This window comes from Eleutherodactylus coqui, chromosome 5, assembly GCF_035609145.1.
Source record: "Eleutherodactylus coqui strain aEleCoq1 chromosome 5, aEleCoq1.hap1, whole genome shotgun sequence".
NCBI lineage: Eukaryota > Metazoa > Chordata > Amphibia > Anura > Eleutherodactylidae > Eleutherodactylus > Eleutherodactylus coqui.
The window spans coordinates 219343106-219362530 of NC_089841.1; the positions used below are offsets into that span (position 1 = coordinate 219343106).

At 41.5% G+C, this 19425-nt stretch overlaps 1 protein-coding gene across 1 annotated transcript in view; it reads left to right on the forward strand.

Annotated features, from left to right (window-relative positions):
* LOC136628938 (hemicentin-1-like) overlaps positions 1-19425 on the forward strand; it is a 103718-nt gene that overhangs the window by 21060 nt on the left and 63233 nt on the right. The window contains exons 3-7 of the mRNA XM_066605011.1: positions 3466-3822; positions 6997-7287; positions 9103-9198; positions 12587-12733; positions 13969-14001. Of these exons, the coding sequence (XP_066461108.1) occupies positions 3466-3822; positions 6997-7287; positions 9103-9198; positions 12587-12733; positions 13969-14001 (924 nt within the window). The remainder of the gene's footprint in view (positions 1-3465; positions 3823-6996; positions 7288-9102; positions 9199-12586; positions 12734-13968; positions 14002-19425) is intronic.

A 19425-nucleotide genomic window follows, 5' to 3' on the forward strand; every position in this document is an offset into this window, starting at 1 on the left:
GAAATTTAGGAATATGTGGAAAAATTCCATGGACGTGTGTGGGAATGGGAAATGGCTGCAGTAGAGCAGAATGTGCCTCACGCACAGGAAAAGCTGGCCGACACAATGTCCTTAACATCTCATCTGCAGTGAGAACACCAGTGGTATCTTGCGAGGAGATGCATGGTTTGCAACCTGGCTGGATGGCCAGACAGCATTGAGAAATGTGCTTAGCAAAAGAACCTAGCAGCACAAGGCAGGAGCTATAAAGCTCAGACCACTAGGTAGATGGCAAGGAGACTCCCAGATGGGCTAGAATACATTGCAAATCTATAATGCACACTGGATCCTCTAAATAGGAGTCAGATGCATCAATGAAGCAAGATGGGGTACCAGTCCTACGATTCATGTAAGCTGGCCTTTAGATGAATATGAAGTTGAAACTTGTGAAAGCGGGCAGTCTCTCACAAATCATCATTTTGGAAATTCTAGCTATGGTAGGGTTTAGATCAAGGAAGAGTTTCAATTATTGAGGTGCTATATAGATCCTGGCTGCCATACAACTTGGGATAGTTTGTGTTGCTGATTGTTAAACCCGGTCGGCTTATCTGCCAGCAGACAAACTGAGGGGGTCATAGCAGGGGCGTAACCATAGGGGATGCAGGGGATGCAATTGCACCCGGGCCCAGGACCCTTAGGGGGCCCTTAAGGCCTCTCTTCTACATATAGGGAGCCTAGTAGTATGAATAAAGAATTATAGTTGGGGGCCCTGTTACAGATTTTGCATTGGGGCCCAGACGTTTCAAGTTACACCTCTGGGTCAGAGGCAATGACTTATCATTATCAGGGTGACGACTCGTCTTCATAGAGATCTCGCCAGTGGCATGTCCACCAGGTATGCAAACATGTACTCAACGGCCCGCAGCCTCTAAAGCGGTTGGCGGAGGTGGTGGGAGAGAACCTGTGAATCATTGTGGGGACCTAGTGAGCCCTGTGCAATATCTTATAAGATGTTTCAGCCAAAATCACCCGGTAGCTTCCCTTGGCAATAAATGCACAGCAATGGTGCCATCTCACAGTTGAAAGTGATATGTTCAGATCCTCCTCCCGGCGCCTCATAAACGGGAGTTTATTATTGTGTGAAGGTAGATTTAGTTTATTATATGGGAGGGAGATCATTCCCGGATGAAGGGGTGACCAGATACACAGTCTCTCAAACTGCGTTTTGGATATTTGGGAGTTCGGTTGGGGGATCATGGATTGCAGGAAGCTTTGTATCTGGCGACCCTCCAGCCACAGGTGGCCTGGAACTGAGTATTTTCTGTGACTTGCTGTATAGTCATTTAATGTGACAAAGTGATGTAGTGAAACCAATCCTCTACTTCGCCACCAAATAAAACTATCTGTAGGCTTGCTGGGGGAGAAGGGTTGGTTCAGGATAACAGGGTACAGTGGGGAAGGGGGAGGGGTTGAGCTTAAGGAGAACCTGAAACCATTACTTTTCTATATTGTAAGGAGGTGGAAAGTGAGAGGCTAGAGATGTTGTACTACAGAGGAGTTCACTTTTTTAATCCAAAAAAATAGCCCTCAGGTCCACCAGGGAGATGCTTTTTAAAGAGAAAATGGCATCTACACGCATTGAAGAGGCATCCACTTTGACCAAAAAAATTATAGTAGTTAGCAAAACATTACAGTTCTTTAAGAACTGTAGGATGAGGACAGCAAAGAATGACTGAAATCTTATTGGAGGCATGTATAGTAGAGCACCAGCAGCAGTCCTGCTCACCACAATTAGTGGCTGGACCTCCAGTATGCAATAGCCATCAGGAACCTGAACACATTCCCAAAGCAAGTCCAGAGTAAAAAGTGCGGCAGCATCCAGGTTTGCAGACTTGGTGTTGACCTAGTCTATAATTGGAATTCTGGATTATACGGGGATTATTTAAAGGGGATATTCTGTATATTGTGACAGTTTGAAAAAGACCATTCAGTTGAAACATTGCTGTTTTATCTTGATGTCATGGAAGAATAAAGCTTGAATATTTCTTTTGCAATCCTTGATGCTGCCGCACTTTTTACTCTGAAATCTTATTGGAATCCATCTTCAAATCTTGAGCTGAAATGACGTACCTAAGAGAAGGAAGTTCAGACTTCTCAAAGTATTTCTCCAGTTTTGCATGAAGTAAATTCTCATTGAGAAGCTGTAAGTATTAGCATCCATGCTGCTGAAGTGAAGCTCTTTGGAGATAAACGGTCATGTTATCCAGATACACCAAGGAGGAAATTACAGAATAGCTCATTGACAAAATGTTGGTTGTCAGGTAGAGCATTAAAAAGCCACAAAGACATGACCAGGTATATGTAATATCCATCACAGGCATTGAAGGCCATCATCCATTTGTCCTTCTTTAATATAGACCAGGTTATAAACTCTGCAGAGATACAATTTAGTGAAAATGATAGCTCCCCTTAACCACTAATACCACTCAGAGTTAAGATGGAAAGGATAACCATACTTCATAGTGATCTCCTGTAAGCCTATGTACTCGTAGTCTATGAAGAATAGCCTTCCCTGGGATATACCCAAGAGACTTCTTCTGTAACACATAGGGTCAATTTTTGGGATATTATGCTGGCAAAGTTACAGTCTCTTTTCCTGAACGCGACACTTTCTGTTTCCTGTCTGCAATGTTATGTAGTGCATTGCAAAAAAAGACAATGAAAAGGGAGATAAGATCAAGCTCATCTTTAGTTTCACATGTGCATTACAAAAGCGTCTCACTTGAACCTTTCCTTCCCTGGTGGTGGCGGCTGTTAAAGGGGTTATCCCAAGAATGAGTTTTATCACCAATTCATAGTATAGGTGATAAAAGTCTGATTGGTAGAGGTCTCACATCTGAGCCCCCAAGAATGGGGGTCCTGTATTCGCCTCTACTCCTTAATGTGGGATCAAGGAACTTCTTGCAGTGAAAAGAAGATTGAATGGAGCAGAAGTGCCACTCCATTCATTTTCAATGGGACTTCTAGAGATAGTCAAGTGCTTGTACTCAGTTCCACCAGCCCCATTGAAGTGAATGGAGTAGCACCCTTCATGTGCAACTGCTACTCTATTCAATCTCCTTGACACTGCCGGTAGGTGCAGCAACCCTGTAGTGAGGAGGAGAAGGGAACATGGGACCCTCTTTCTTGGGATCAGTGGGCCTCCTAGCGACGAACCACTCTCTCCGATCGGACGTTTATCACCTATCTGTTGGATTGGAGTTGGGATAATCTCTTTAATACTTTCTTCCCTTTTATTCAGAATTACTCAGCTGTGCATAGGGGATAACTTGTAATCATGGTACAACCCTTTAAGAGCATGGATACAATAATTGAGGAACAACCAAAAACCACCTGAAAAGACAGTTTTTGTTCACTCCTCAAAACAGGAAATCTGCAGTATTTAAAAATGCATGACTGTTTCCTGACATATATTTTATATTTCAGGGTTATTTACAGTGCAGGCCAAAAGGTCTCACTACATTGCGGAGTATGGGAGTAACGTCTCCATGGAGTGTCAGTTCATGGACTTGGGAACGCATGTTAAAGATTTAAGTGTTTTATGGAAACACAACAGAGATACAGCGAGCGGTGTAGAAGTAGTAAAGTATATTAATGGCAAAGATGTTGAAGTATTACAAGGCAAGAACTCTAGTGCCCGCATGAAGCTTTTATCGGACGAACTGCACAACGGCCGCGCCATTCTTCACATAAGTAAAGTACAGATGACTGATGCGGGCCAATATTTTTGCATTATATCTTCTGATGGATCAGACTATAAAGTGATGACGCTGGAGGTGGAAGGTAAACGTTTTTCTATGATGTCATTATAGGATAAGCGCATGATAATAAGCTAACGAAAATCACTGGTTGATTAAGAGATTAGACAAATATTAGAGAGTGAAAAGATATGAAATTCCATAGAAATATTACGTTTTGATGTCCTATCTAAAGCATTCTTTCCTCACCCATCTCTGTGTTGCAAGCTTAGTCAGCTATTCTTTTAGTACAGTTGAAAAGAAAAGGTATACAGACATATATACTAGTGATTTTTATACAAAAAAAAAGCCTTTTCACATAGACCTTGCCAATAGAAACCTATCAGTACATTAAACAGATTAATCAGGAACATTTCCAGACTTCTAACCAAAAGCCCCTTTTAGTCTTAATGATTCTCTTTTGCATGAGCGAATGAACCAATGATGTCACCACAATTCTTCCATGTGCATTAAATAGTTCAGCTCTTGAATAAACTCTTCTATGGAAGGTGTGCCGGGGGTTCCCAATGGCAAGAATTATAGTTCGAGCTGCTGGTAAGAAATGACGCAATGAACCTTTTCTAGCCTGGGCAAACGAGCCTGGAATAATAGAGAGTAGCGCCAATCTAGGTGATGCGACAAATGGGTTGCGTGTTACCTGTTCATGGATCTGAAAGACCACATCCCAAAAGGGCCGGAGATACAGGCAGTCCCACCAAACATGGAGTAAGGTACCCCTCACAGAACCACAGTGCCAGCAGAGTCCGATATTGCCGGATAAATACAGCGAATGAGGTTTGGACACCTATACCACCTGTGGAGCAATTCATTATTTTTTTCCTGTGTGGCACAATTTGTGTGAAAATGTAAATGCCCTATCCCAATCAGAGTCTGATATAGAAACAGACAACTCGCTCTCCCACGATCTAGTAAACTGGGGGTGTCCTGCCATAATATAATGTTGTAAATCTTGGAAAGGACACAGGTAGGGGGTTCTTTTGTAAAAATAGGTCTTCAATTGGAGTTGGTAAAGAATTTGATTGGTGGAGAAAAAGAATGTTTTTTAGGAAAGAGGGTGGTTGTAAATACTCCATCCAGGAGATTTTGATATTGGGATGAGATGCCTGGGGGGATAGAAATGAAGGAAAAATATTGCCAGGTATGATGTTGCATAGCCGGATGTGTTCAGTATCTTGCCAACAAAGGAATATACGCTTGTACATTGCAGGTGGGAATGCTGGGTTATGAAAAAGAGGAGTTAAAGCCCTTGTGCAGGTTGGGAGGGCACCTCTGGCCCTAAGCCCATTCCAAATTCTCAAGGAAACGGTGGAAAGGAGGGTGTGGGGAGCAGAGGAGGGTCTGTCCTTTGGAGACAGCCACGGCAGTGTGTGTAAGTAGGGCCATGTTAACTCTGTGTCAAGGTCTACCCACTGTTTAGAACCTCGACAGAAGTGCCAGTCAAGCAGTCTGGTCAACACTAATGCAGTATAATATAGTTTGAGGTCAGGTACTCCGGCTCTCCCCCCCCCCCCCCCCCTTCCCAAGTCCTGGGGCGTGTTAGTGTCTGGAAGTTAAGTCAACTAGACCGTCCTTCCCAAATAAACCGTCTGAAAGCTACTTGCATGTCTTTAAAATATTTAGCAGGGATTTGGATGGGGAGCGTTTGGAATAAGCACAAGAATCTTGGCACAACATCCAATTTTAAAACGTTTATCTGGCCAAACCAAGACAGATGTTTTTTTGAGTAAGTGTTTAGGTCTCGCATTGTCAGTTCCATCAGGGGGATATAGTTCAGTTGGTATAAGGAGGGTAGGTTTGCAGATATATTCACTCCAAAATATTGGAGAGATGACAAGCGCCACTTAGTCAAATTGATTAGATAGGTGGGCCATTTCCTCAGATGGAAGGGACACATACAAGGCCTCAGCCTTGCTTAAGTTTACTTTAAAGTTGCCCAGGTACCCAAATCTCAAAAACTCTTGTAGTATCATCGGTAAGGACACTCGAGGCTGAGATACATACATCAAAAGGTCATTGGCGTACAAGGCCATTTTGCAGATTAGTGTGCCAATCTGTATACCGTGCACATTGGTGCTCGCCAACAGGGCCACAGCCAGATGTTCCATCACTATGGCATACAGCAGCGGAGACAAAGGACACCCCTTTCAAGTGCCATTTCTGATAGGAATCATCCCAGAAAGGAGACCATTCGTGTGTATTTGTGAAGATGGGTCACTATAGAGGGCCAGGACTTTATTCAAGAACCTGGTGCAAGGTCCAATTTGTTCTAGGGAAGATTGGAGGATGTACACGGTCAAAAGCTTTTTCAGCATCAATAGAAAGAAGGCAGAATGGGTTATTTAGGATCTTAGCTTTGTCTACTATGAGAAGGGTATTGTTAGTGTTGTCCCTCGCCTCTATGAGCCAAATATTTAGAGCCAATGATCTTCTTTAATAAGATTTTCCGGTATCACAGGATGGAATCCAATGCAATCCTTGGCTCTAAATATTTAGATCATGCACAGAGATATAATAAATGTCACTGAAGGCTCATATTGCATTTTCTGAAAATGTCACAATGGCCCCAAGACTTTTACACAAAAATTATATGCAATTAACCCTCTCAGTACCATGATCAAGCCTGATTGCAGCACTGTCCAAAGGCGCGGGATCTACTTGTAGCACTGATCACCAGCTCCAGGATTATCTGTTGTAAAACCTAGTGGTTTGCCCTAAAAGGTGCTTGTGCAAATGTGTATGCATAGGCATAAATAACTCTGCAAGTATAATGTAACTAATAAAACTCTATGTTACGTGGAAGTCCCTTTATGGGATTAAAAACAAAAAGTAAAAAAGTTAAATAAACTTTAAATGGTGTAAAAAAAAATTTGACTAAAAAAATTACATTTTTTTAAAATAAATACATTGTATTTTAAAAAGCACATACAAATATGTTGCCAAATGTCTGAATGTTATATTAGCGTACACGCGCTAATATAACATTCAGATGTTTGGCAACTTCATAATTATAACAACACGAATTAGAAATACTTTTCAGTAATAAACTAAAGAAAATAAAAAGGGGAAAAAGTAGAATATTTTACATAATTGCAAAAAAAACCCAAAAAACAAGCATGGTGGTCCATACCACAAAGCTGCTTATGTGTATTTTTCTCTGTTTATGTCCTTGTGCTTTAATAGGATATCTTTCTTTCCCTAGCACCATACAGGACAATAACACCACAAGTCAGAGATGTGGTTAACGCCTCTGGAGAGACAGTCAAGGAAGTTTCCTGTCAGTCGTTTGGGTATCCGGAGGCCAAGGTCACCTGGATGATGGACAAAGAGAATCTCACTGCGGTCCATAACATCAGCTACATACTTACCGCTGACGGACTGTTCAGTGTCACCAGTGTAGTCCGAGTCCCAGCCACATCCAATAGGACAGTCACATGCACCTTCTGGAACCAAGGCACTCACAATGCAACCTCTCTTACTTTCACTGTGTCAGGTAATCAGAGTTTTCTGTACCTCTTAACATTTATATCTCTAGTTCAAATTAATTTTAGCTTATTTTGTTTTTTTTCTAAATCATTAATTGTCTTTTTTTAATTGATAAGGCAACAACAAGCGTATTAAAGGTTTTGTGGAATCTCTCACAGTTGCATAACTTGAAGATTGAGATACGTTAGGCTGCTTTCACACCTGCGTTGGGGTCAGTTCAGGGTTTTCGTCTCTCTGCTCTGTTTTTAGAGGGGAGAAACAAATAAAATTAGGAAAAAATTGTTGTTTTTTTTCTCGTTGATTTCAATCAGTTTTCAAAATAATGGAAAATAAACAGAAAAGCTTCCATTCTGCAGGTTTCCGTGTTTTTGTTTTTTTTTAACAAAAAAATAACGCTTGCAGATTGCACTTTTTTCCTGTCCAAAAAACCAGAAACCTAACAGAATGGAAGCGGACTTGAGCCTTTCCGTTTGCTTTACGTCACTTTTAAACCCCATTGAAATCAATGGGGAAAAAACTGATCAGTTTTTCCCATTTTATTTCATTTTTTTTCCTCCAAAAACGGAGTGGAGACGAAAAATCTGAACTGAGCCCTAACGCAGGTGTGAAAGATGCCTTATTGTATCTGAAAAGTCTTGCTTTTAATTAATTTGCTACAACTAAGGGCGCTGCTCGATCGTGCTGGAAATACGTCAGAAAAATGAATACATTCTATATCTAAAAAGGAACTTTTATAAAATTTATTGTTTGTAATTATTTTTCTCAAACTTTTGGATGGGCTGGACTTTGACTACATTTCCAATAGAAGTGCATGGGTGCTTATTGTACCTCTGTAAGCATGCGATTTCTTGGGAAGGGACACAGGTTTTTTGTTTGCTTCCATACATAAGGTCTTTTCCTCCTTCTCTACGGTGTGCATGAGGCCTGGGAATAAAGTACCACAAGTCCATATTTATGGTTCTCTTTATAAGCTGGCAGAACTCTTTAGAACTACTGTACTTAATCAGCAAGGGGGAGTCTGCCTGGGATATTGCATATATTGCAGTGCTTCTGGGGGAGACTAGCTCTGTACACTTCATGTATGGAAGCAAATAAAAACCTGTGTCCCTTCCAAAGTAATTGAATGCATACATGCATGGGATGTAACTGTAAGTACTGAATTTAGATTGCAGCAGTATCTCCCACAATTATAATCCTCCCTAAAGGGTCCGAGGTCGTGTACATACTTTAGTACTTAAAGGGGTTGTCCCGCGGCAGCAAGTGGGTCTATACACTTCTGTATGGCCATATTAATGCACTTTGTAATATACATTGTGCATTAATTATGAGCCATACAGAAGTTATAAAAAGTTTTATACTTACCTGCTCCGTTGCTGGCGTCCTCGTCTCCATGGTGCCGACTAATTTTCGCCCTCCGATGGCCAAATTAGCCGCGCTTGCGCAGTCCAGGTCTTCTCCTGTTCTCTATGGGGCTCCGTGTAGCTCCGTGTAGCTCCGCCCCGTCACGTGCCGATTCCAGCCAATCAGGAGGCTGGAATCGGCAATGGACCGCACAGAAGAGCTGCGGTCCACGGAGGCAGAGGATCCCGGCGGCCATCTTCACAGGTAAGTATAGAAGTCACCGGAGCGCGGGGATTAAGGTAAGCGCTCCGGTGAGCTTTCTGTACGTCCCTGCATCGGGGTTGTCTCGCGCCGAACGGGGGGGGGGGGGTTGAAAAAAAAAAAACCCCGTTTCGGCGCGGGACAACCCCTTTAAGGGGCCACATACACTGTTTTCACATTTCATTCTTTATTTAGTTATTTATATTTAAATTTTTTACAGAAAATATGAAAAGTGAAAAATCTCAAGAATGGAAATTTTCATTTACCATTTTGACAATATTCATTGTTGTGTTTTCTTTCTTCATACTAATGTGTGGTAAGTTAATTACATTTATTTGTGCATATATATATATATAAATGTGTTCCTACATTGGTGTGCAGGGCACCAGTGCTGCTGCTCTCTGCATTTCTCCACTACCAGGGAACACTTGTACATGCTCTCACATAAGACCCTACACCACAGTAAGATAAAGTGTTAATATTACAAAGTGCTCCCCCTCCATCAGTGTCTGATAACTGGAGATTTAATTTGCAATAATCTTTGTATTCTTAAAAAAAACCCCATAAAATATTCGCAAAATGTGAACAAATGAGGCATAAAGATTAACACCTTGACAATACAAATTCCAGAAGAAGACGTTATATAGAGCAACGAATACAGTATAATCAAATCAACAATAGTAACACAAAGGGGAGACAAAGGAGTAAGGGCTAATGCCCACAGACTGGTTTATGCCACGTTCCCCACGGCGTAAATCCACGGCGGAATAACGCAGCTATTAGGTTCTATTGAGCCTAATATCTCAGTCATCACATGCGGGATTCTACTGCGTTTTTCTGCGGCGGGAGATCTCCATTAATATAGTATTAATAGAGACCGCATTAAAAAAGCGTGTTTTCCCACAATCACCAGCGGGGACTTTTTTTGTTTATCCCTGTGGGATTCCCACGGCGTAGAACTGCAGGCGTATCCTGCTCCGTCCGTGGGCATGAGCCTTAAAAGGGAGGGGGAAGGAGAAAAAAAAAAGAGTCCCAAGGCTGCCACCTTTACAAGGTAAGGGCTCAGTCAGATGAGCATTTTTTTTGTGCATCTATGTCCGCAAAAAAAATGCGCCACACAGATGTGCCAAATGCGTGTGACCGAAGCTCCATGCCCATTGCTTTCAATGGGTCTGGCGTTACTGCCGCCCCATTGAAAGCAATGGGAGCAGATCGCTATTCCCTGCTGAGGCTGTGACAGCTGCAGCAGGGGATTCCTTGAACCTTGGATGCGGTCACATTCAAGGGTTTCACCTTGTTAATGGGGCCGGCAGCCTCTTATTGGACACAGCGCTCAGCGCTTTCTAGAGGTGGGGATTTTTAAATCTCCAGCCAGGAGAAAATGCTTCAGAAGTGTGATGAGGAGCCGGGGAGAAGATGCGCCAGGAAGCCAGGGAGAAAACAACCACAAATGACAAGTGAGGGATTTGTTTTCACTTCACACTGAACGGTTATTTCTCACTTTCGCTCGTTTGTACAAATCTAGAGCGAATCATTGTGTGTATATGGGCCTTTAGTAAAACATCAGAGAATACGTCACTGATTAGACGTCATCTTCTCTACATCCTAGCCAGCACATCAGACAAGAGAAATTCTTGATTTCTGTCAAGGCAGGAATTGTATCTGTATCCAGGTAAAGGTCCCAGGCATCTTACCAGATCCATAGGCGAGTTTCCTGCCAACATAATCTTAAGCCCATTTTATATACTATTTACAAAAATTTACCAAACACATTCTGTTGTTTGGTAGTGCTGACTTAATATTTGTCTGTTTGAGTTGAGAAGTCACGAGACAGCCAAGCAAACATTAAGACCCATTATTTTAGACTGTGTACTTTGGGTACACTGCAAATAAATACATAAACTAAAACTTACCCATTGTTCTAGATAGAATCCATCTCAAATACAAATACATTGTCTATAAACTGAGAACATCTTTTACAAACAGAAAAAATTACACTGAATGTTACAATGGCTTCAAATTACAATATGGAGGTCATATAAAGAAAATCACTAGAGATGAGCGAACGTACTCGGTAAGGCCGATTTCGCAATCGAGCACCGCGATTTTCGAGTACTTCACTACTCGGGTGAAAAGTACTCGGGGGCGCTGTGGGGCGGGGCGTGTTGGAGCGGGGGGTAGCAGTGCGGAACAGGTGGGAGCTCTCTCTCTCCCTCTCCCCCCCACTCCCCTCTGCAACCCCCCGCTCACCCACAGCGCCCCCGAGTACTTTTCACCCGAGTAGTAAAGTACTCGAAAATCGCGGTGCTCGATTGCGAAATTGGCCTTACCGAGTACGTTCGCTCATCTCTAAAAATCACCAATAAATAAATTTGAGCTGAAAAACGTTTGCGAGAGTCTAATTATAAATTCTTTCCCAGGGAGATAAGCCAGGCACTCTCATAGCACGTAGACTGGTTCAAAGACAAACGTTGGGCGCCATCCCCAAACTTCACAGAATCCCAAGTCGGTCATGCATGACAGAGTGCTCAAAAGCTCGTTCTTCATTCACTCTCGCTCCTGCCCACCAGGACCTTCTGGAAAATGATATAACAGATGAGGAGGTTAAGCAGACTGTTAAAATGGTCAGGTTTTCGAGCTGTCCTGCTCCAGATGGCTTTGGTGCATTATATTATAAGATTTAAAGGGGTTGTACCATAATTGAAAGTTATCCCTTATCCTCCAGAGGTAGAACTACTCTTTGTACCTTGTCTAATTGAGGATGTATATACCCTGTTTCCCTGAAAATAAGACATAGCATGATTTTCCAGAATTTTTGAGGATGCAAAATGATTTTTCAGGCTTTTTGAGGATGCTTGAAATATAAGCCCTACTCCAAAATTAAGCCCTGATAACAGTTAATTAAAAAAGTCAATTTAAATAGTGTCCAGGCAGCTATACATGTAAAGAAGATAAACCTTTTTGAACAAAAATTAATATAAGACACTGTCTTATTTTCGGGGAAACACGGTAGTAGTAATGTAGGCTGAAATAGGACACAGATCCAAGATTAATCCTTCGCAGACCGAGGTTACTTTTAGATGGAACGATTTTCGTTAAAAAAAATCGTTAAAACGAATGAAAATGAAGAATAATCATGAGCCAATGCCCGAAAGGTGAATGATAATTGTTTACTTTTCGCTCGTCATTAATTTTATGCTGAGATAGAAACCATTGTTGCTTCGTTTGCTTAGCGATGGTTTAAGCAGCAATCGTTCAGCCCCTCTTATTCGCCTGTATGGCGAATGTGAGAAACTGAATGATTCTCGTTTGAACGAGCCGATGATACCTCTGCCTGTCTAAACAGGCTGCACAAGAGCAAACAAGCTAGCGGTGGCGTCACTTGCTCGTTCAAACGAGAATCGTCTTGTCTAAAAGGACCCCTGGACATTTGAACAAAAGGAAAGAAAAACGACCCCCAACCAACTGTAGCAAATCAGACCTCAAAATCCTTAGAAGAAGTCCTTTCTGACTCCACACAGCCATTGGGTCACTCATTTCCAATATTTTTTTTTCCTAAACGTACTAGTTATATTTTTGAGACATTCTATATTAGGGTTAAGCGCTGTACACTAGCAAATGCTTGTGTTAAAGATGATATTCCAGTATGTGGACATTAATAAGTTATGATCTGTGTTTTGATATTTTACTTTACCTTTTCACAGTTTTAAAAAAGCACAAAAAATGTCATCAGATAAGCTTGCCCAACAGAATATGTACGAATGAGCCTCCCATCATCAATACTAATGTGTCATCGACAAGGGAATATTCTACCGAACGCGTGGGAAACAAATCCGAGGATACGATTCTTGGTAAATACTCTCTCACGTTATATACTGTACATGTTCTGATGTAACCAGCATATAGAAACCTGAATATCTGAACATCCAGCAACTTTAAGTGAACTTGTTTGGGTTAAGAAATATGTAGAGATTTGCATAATCTGTTTTCCAACATATATCTAACCTGGAGAAGTACTTTTTAATCCCAGTCCCTTTTCTTCTGGTGCTTATAAACGTGATACCCTAACACACTTCACATGACACGGCTATTATGTGGCAATTGCCTATCCTCTCTTTTGCAATGTGAAACATAAGTCAAGGGAATATTTGCATGGAGATCTCTTGACAAGATCCTCGTGTGGCGTAGCGTGTTAAGGCAGCAGAAATGCAGTCCAAAGCTCTCACTCATAGCCTGAAGGTTGCGGGTTGGGTCACCGCTTGGGTCAGGTAGCCGGCTCAAGGTTGACTAAATAGATGACTGGGTAAGGCAATGGCAAACCACTCCACAAAAACAATCTACTGTGAAAATACCCTATGAGTCAGTCATGATTCAGTGCTTACACCAGGGGACTTTACCTTACATCATGTCAAGCAACTATATATGCATATGATATGCATAAAGGTTGTTCAATTGGGACAATCCCTTTAATTAGGAAAAATTTTCAATTACAGTGACCTGAGCACTTCAGGAATATACTGTACATCCCTAAATATAACCCTGGAGGTGACTGAGTTTACTTATTCTTCTTTTTGCAAGAATAGTACTAAGCAGCCGCCCCTCAATATAAGGAAGGTGTGTGAGGGGCTGTTCATCAGTGCCATCACCTGTGCACATTACTGCTCCATTTGACATTTGGCTGTCTGCATGTTGAGTGATGGGATGTTTTACCTGCCCACTTGCATCAGTATATCAGTAAGTATATACGGCCAGAACCCATATCCAATCTTGTTTTTTACAACAGTATATTCCGTGCTTTAGTCTCTAATCGAGTTAATTGATATAACCTATATATCCAAGCTCCCTCATCTTAAGATAATGTGATCCCGTAAAGTTCAGGATATACAGTATTGGGGATTAGTGTATTGGCCCATGGAAGTGTGACTGTTTTCTTCATAGTTCATTGTTTTGGCCAAGTTTAGACTTCCTTTCTAAGTAGGATGTCCTGTACTTTGCTTGTAAGATGATTAGTATAATTAATGTATTAAATCAATATAAACTGTATCTACATAGTTGTATTCATAGCGGGTTCAATTTCATTTTACAGATGTAGACAACACAGTCACAAGACTCCTGGACGGCTGAGATCTATCAATGAAAATTACAAGCAAAGAAGAGCGGAGAATGTTTTATTTGCACTTTATAGAGGAGAATGTTTACTCAGGTTCTGTGTTTGGCGGGTCCAGAACACGGTTTCCAATATTTTGGTTTACATTTATCTGGTAATAAGGAAAAATACTGAGGCTGTATAAAACTATCGATTATTATCCATTGAAGCCCGTGACACAGTTGAGTCCATGTCTTGGGTATCTGAGTATGCAAAATTGAAAAGGGTTTTATGTTAAGGACAGGATCAATACATGTGATGAGTGTTTTCATGGGTGTCCCATGATTTCTGCTGGGACAAATTGCTGCTTACTGCTTTTGCTCTATTCTCATGGAGAATTGGCATTCCCCTTATACTTAGGGTGCATCCATACGGGCTCCAAAATCATCGCTACAAAACGCATGTGAAGCTTATGGTTTCCAATGGGTTCTTTCAGGCTACAAAACATTGCTCATGTGGATGAACCCATTGGAAACCACGAGCTTCACATACATGCCTTTTGTAGCGAGATTTTGTAGCCCGTGTGAAAGAGGCCTCATAGAGGACTACTCTGTCCATTTTAGCTAGTATGAAACAGTAGGCAGTCTGTTTGTAGTTGTATGGCATCTCTGTACAGCAATACTTCCAAGGAACAATGTGGTAACATGTCATTATTTATTTTGTTGTATTCTGTATTAACCCCTTGAGTGGCGGGTTTCCTACCACCCTGTCGTGCCCACCAGGGCAGGTTTTTTAAAATGGTCTAATCATTGAATTTCAACTAATTTTGCAGTTGCGTCTCAAGAGCCATAACTTTTTCATTTTTCCATTGACATGGCCATATGAGGGCTTGTTTTTTGTGGGACAAGTTGTGATTTTTTAAACAGAGGGGAGGAAAAAAAGAAATGGGGAAAAAAGAAAAAAAGGGGCCATGTCATTAAGGGGTTAAATAATGTATTAACTTCCTTCTCTGGGTCATTACGACGCATGGATACCACATGTGTGATTTTATTTTTGATTTTTTTTACAAAGTAAAGGGAGACAAGTGTTTTTATAATTTTTTTTTTATAATTTTTTACCTTTCCGGTTTTTTTTTTGGCCCTTTAGGGGACTTCCACAGGGACCCATCAGGACCCCTTGATCACTTTCCGGGGGTCCGATGGTGACAGCCCTTTACATGCTGCAGTGACAGCCCTTTACATGCTGCAGTCACATAGGGTTAACACAGCAGAGATCGGAGGTTTTCTCTGATCTCTGCTGTAAGAGCAGGTACCTAGCTGTCCTCTGACAGCTAAGCACCAGCTCTCCCTGCCGCAGAGACCATCGGCTTGCTTCTGACAAGCCGATGGTCTCTATGGCAACCTGTAAACAAAGCAGGAGACTTAGAAGCAGGAGATTGCCGGCAGATCGGCAATATCCTCTGCTAGTTTTTCAAAGCCCTTGCTTTGTTATCTCTGGGTCTGTGCAGGCAGAGCACACTGTCACATCTTGTGGCATTGTGCTCTGCAGCTCCCATAGTGATACATAGCCCGGAAATCTTTCGGGCTATATCACTATCGGCAGTGGAGCTCGTCCCGTAAAATTTCCGGGCGCGCCACTCAAGGGGTTAAAAGGGAATGTGGCAGAGAGACTTGACTATAAGGCAAAAGCCCATCCCCCACCTGGGCCATGTGCAAAATAAAAAACAAGGGTATACTCACCTGTCCTGAAACCTTGGGAAGCAGGTGACAGTTGTTAGCTGCAGCTTTAGAGTCTGCCCTCCTGACATCAGCGCTTCTATCCTGGGTGTCATGATGCTATGAGTTTGGCTGTCACTTGCTTTTGACGCCCAACTACCAGAAAGTCATCCCCGAATACCGGCGGCGGCTGTCAGCTGCATCCCAGGGCTCCAGAAGAGGTGAGTATACCCTCATTTTTTTTATTTTACATAGGGCCCAGCTGGGGGACAGGGTTTTGTCCTAATGATGGAACACCTTTACATCAGAAGGAACGAATGTAGAAGGAGACCACTGCCGGTCATGGTAATGTTGGTATCTGTACATACTGGATAAAACGCTCCGGATATGGTGGGTATAAGGAAGTAATCTTTTTCTATAACTGGACGCAAATTCCACATTTCAGACACGGAAAAAATCCTCTGTCTGGTAATTCATTCTAAGAGCAAACAGCTTGGCAACAAATCTTGTATTAGGGCTTATTTACATGAGCATATATCAGTCGGGTTTTCACGCCCAGCCGATATACGTTTCCATCTAAGCTGTTCCCCCCTCCCCTTCCCCTCACCGGCTCTCTGCCTCTCTCCCTCTCTCCTCCAGTCTGGCATTTGCAATGGGAGGGAACGGGGCCAGAGCTAAGCTCCGCTCTGTCCCACCCACTCCCATTGCTGGCTATTGAGAAGGGGCGGGAACTGAGCCCCTCCCCCGTCCTGCTCACTCCCATTGCAAACTGCTCGGAGGGGAGAAGAAAGGCAGAGAGCCGGTGAGTGGGAGGGAAGGGGGGAACTGCTTAGATGGAAGCGTATATCGGCCAGCTGTGAAAGCGCCGGCCGATATACGCTCATGTAAATAAGCCCTTATACTGTATATCACCTAACAAAGGATCCTGTCTTAGTCCCAAACATATGGACTTAACATAAAGAAGGACATATCTATATATCACATGTATTAAAAGTTGTGCAATACACAAATTCAATGGGCTAGTGCAGTATTTACCCTCTGATGGTCCTAGCCATCAGGGGCTTGTCCTATTTCTATTTTGCCATGAAGTCAGAGGCATGCAGGGGCATCGTTTCGCCCCATAGACCACTACAGGTATCGTATAAGGGCTCAGTGCAACTCTGTGCTTCTATAGAGCCGTATTAAGGCAGTGCGCATCTATTAAAAAAAAAAAAAAGACAAAAAACTATAAGACGTTAGTAAGCCAATCAGTGAATAATTTGCATTACTGATAAGCGTGAACCAAACAGTTTTCAGCAGTCAGAACTAAGAGCTGTAGGTTTGTGGGAGGAGTCAAGAAGGCACAGAGATGATATTTTCTATTCTTCAATTCATCCGTACTTTAGTTCCTCACACCAGTAAGCCCAAAATTTTTTTTTATATACTATGTCTACAATGCACTGTATGAAATGTGTAAGAATTTATCATGAAAATGTTACTTTTGTGGAATAAAACACTTATTTTGTAATAATTCTACTTTCCGACTTTATTTTTTACGCTGCATTTTTAACAATCTTATTAAAAACAATATCAACCGGGCGCATTGAAACGTGCATTTGAATTGGAATACATTTTTAAATGTATTTTTTTGGAAACATTAAGATTTTTGAGAAATATCAGAGCATAATGTGAACAATGTGACTCCAAATCATATAAGACGTCAAAAGTCACTATATAACTAAGGTAAAAAACTGAAAAATAGAACTAACAATACCTTCATCTATAAATGAAAAGGAAAAATTGTAAAAAAAAAAGCACTTAAAGGGAACCTGTCATCTGTTTTCACCCCATTACACCACAGTGGATTTTCAGCCACGAAACCCCAACATGCTTATACTCACTCATTCTGGATCCTTCCAGCGCTGCATCTCTGTTTATCCCACCTGGTCTGTTTACGAGCTGCAGAGACAGTCTATGAATGAAACATCACAAGCTGCTGCAACCAATCACAGACCCCAGCAGTCAACCTATGAGGGCTGTGATTTGCTGCAGCAGCCTGTAAACAGAGCTCCATCAGGGAGAACAGAGGTGCTGGAGCTCCAGGGACCCAGGGCAGGTGCGTATAGACACATTTGTTATTTTTTTAAAACAGGCAGAGTAAGAAAAAGTAATATTTTAAGTTGGAAAATACATATAAGCTTCTCACTGTTCCAGCTGCAGTCAACAGACTTGTGAATGCCACCCGCGGGTCTGTAAAGTGTGATGTAGCTCAAGATAGTTAACCCCTTAATGAGGGAGCTTTTTTGTTTATTTCTATTTTCGTCCACCCTCACCCCCCCTCCCTTTTAAAAAATTGTAACTCTTTTATTTATCCATCGACGTCGCTGTATGAGGGCTTGCTTTTTGCGCGACGAGATGTATTTTTTTAATGGTGCTATTTAGTGTACCATATCATGTACTGAAAAACTTTTTAAAAATTCTAAGCAGAGAGAAATGGAAAAAAATGAAATTCCGCCATTTTTCGTGCTTCTTGTTTCTGAGGTGCACATACTGCAACAAGAATGACATAATAGCTTTATTCTATGGGTCAGTACGATTACAACGACACCAAAGTTGTATAGTTTTTTTTGCTGTGCTACCCGTATTTTTTTTCAAAGATATTTAATTTTTTTAAATTATTTTCTGCCGCCATCTTCTGCGTGCAATAGCTTTTTTATTTTTCTGTCGACATAGTTGTACCAAGGCTCATTTTTTGCGGGACGTCCTGTAGTTTGCGTTGGTACCATTTTGGAATACATATGACTTATTGATCGCTTTTTATTGCATTTTTTCTTGGAGACAGGGTGACCAAAAAGTGCATTTCTGGCGTTCTTTATTTTTTTGGCTGATGACGTTCATCGTGCGAGGTAAAATTGTGTTATTTTGATCGATTGTACTTTTACAGATGTGGCGATACCAAATATGTATTTTTGTTGTAGGATTTTATGATACTTTTATTATAAATATGACAAAAGGGGGGTGATTTAAACTTTTATTATTTTTTTTTATACAATTAGTAAAACTTTATTGATCTTTTAACTTTTTTAGCTCCCCCAGGGGACCACAACTTAGGATGCTTTGATTGTTCTTGCAGTATGATGTGGAAATTTGGTTTTTAACCACAAAATCCAATAGTCCTCTATTGAAAGCATTTCTTTAAACTAATCTCCACCTCTTGCTGGGCACATAGTATATGCCAGTGTTAGTCCAGGCCACCATGTTATTACAGCGGTCTAGCCTAAGGCCCTTTAGTGACCACTGTAAAAACATGTATGGCTGGTCACTGAGGAATCAAAGGAAATCTGTTAGCTCCTATGAGCCCCATAAACTCCAGTTTTGAGCTCATAGGAGTTGAAGCCCTCAATACAGAGATGCTACTCTTGTACTTACCGGGCTTCGCTTTCTCGCTGTCTACTCTAAAAGCAATGGCTGCATGCAGATCGCTGTCTACATAAGCATGAGCATAGAATGACAGTATTAGTCCTCTCATGCTAAGCGTGCACGAATGTAAGGGCAGAGGGGAAACAGGGAGTAGGGTAAGTATAAGACAGGCATCCCTGGATTCAGCATTTCAGCTCCTATGAGCTCATACCTTTATTTAAGTGACTTATAGGTTGACAGATTCTCTTTAAATGAGAAACTTACTACCAGGATCATTTCTATTGTTTGTTTTTTTAATATAATCTCTTTTTATCAAGAAATGCTTAATAAAACAGACAAGTCT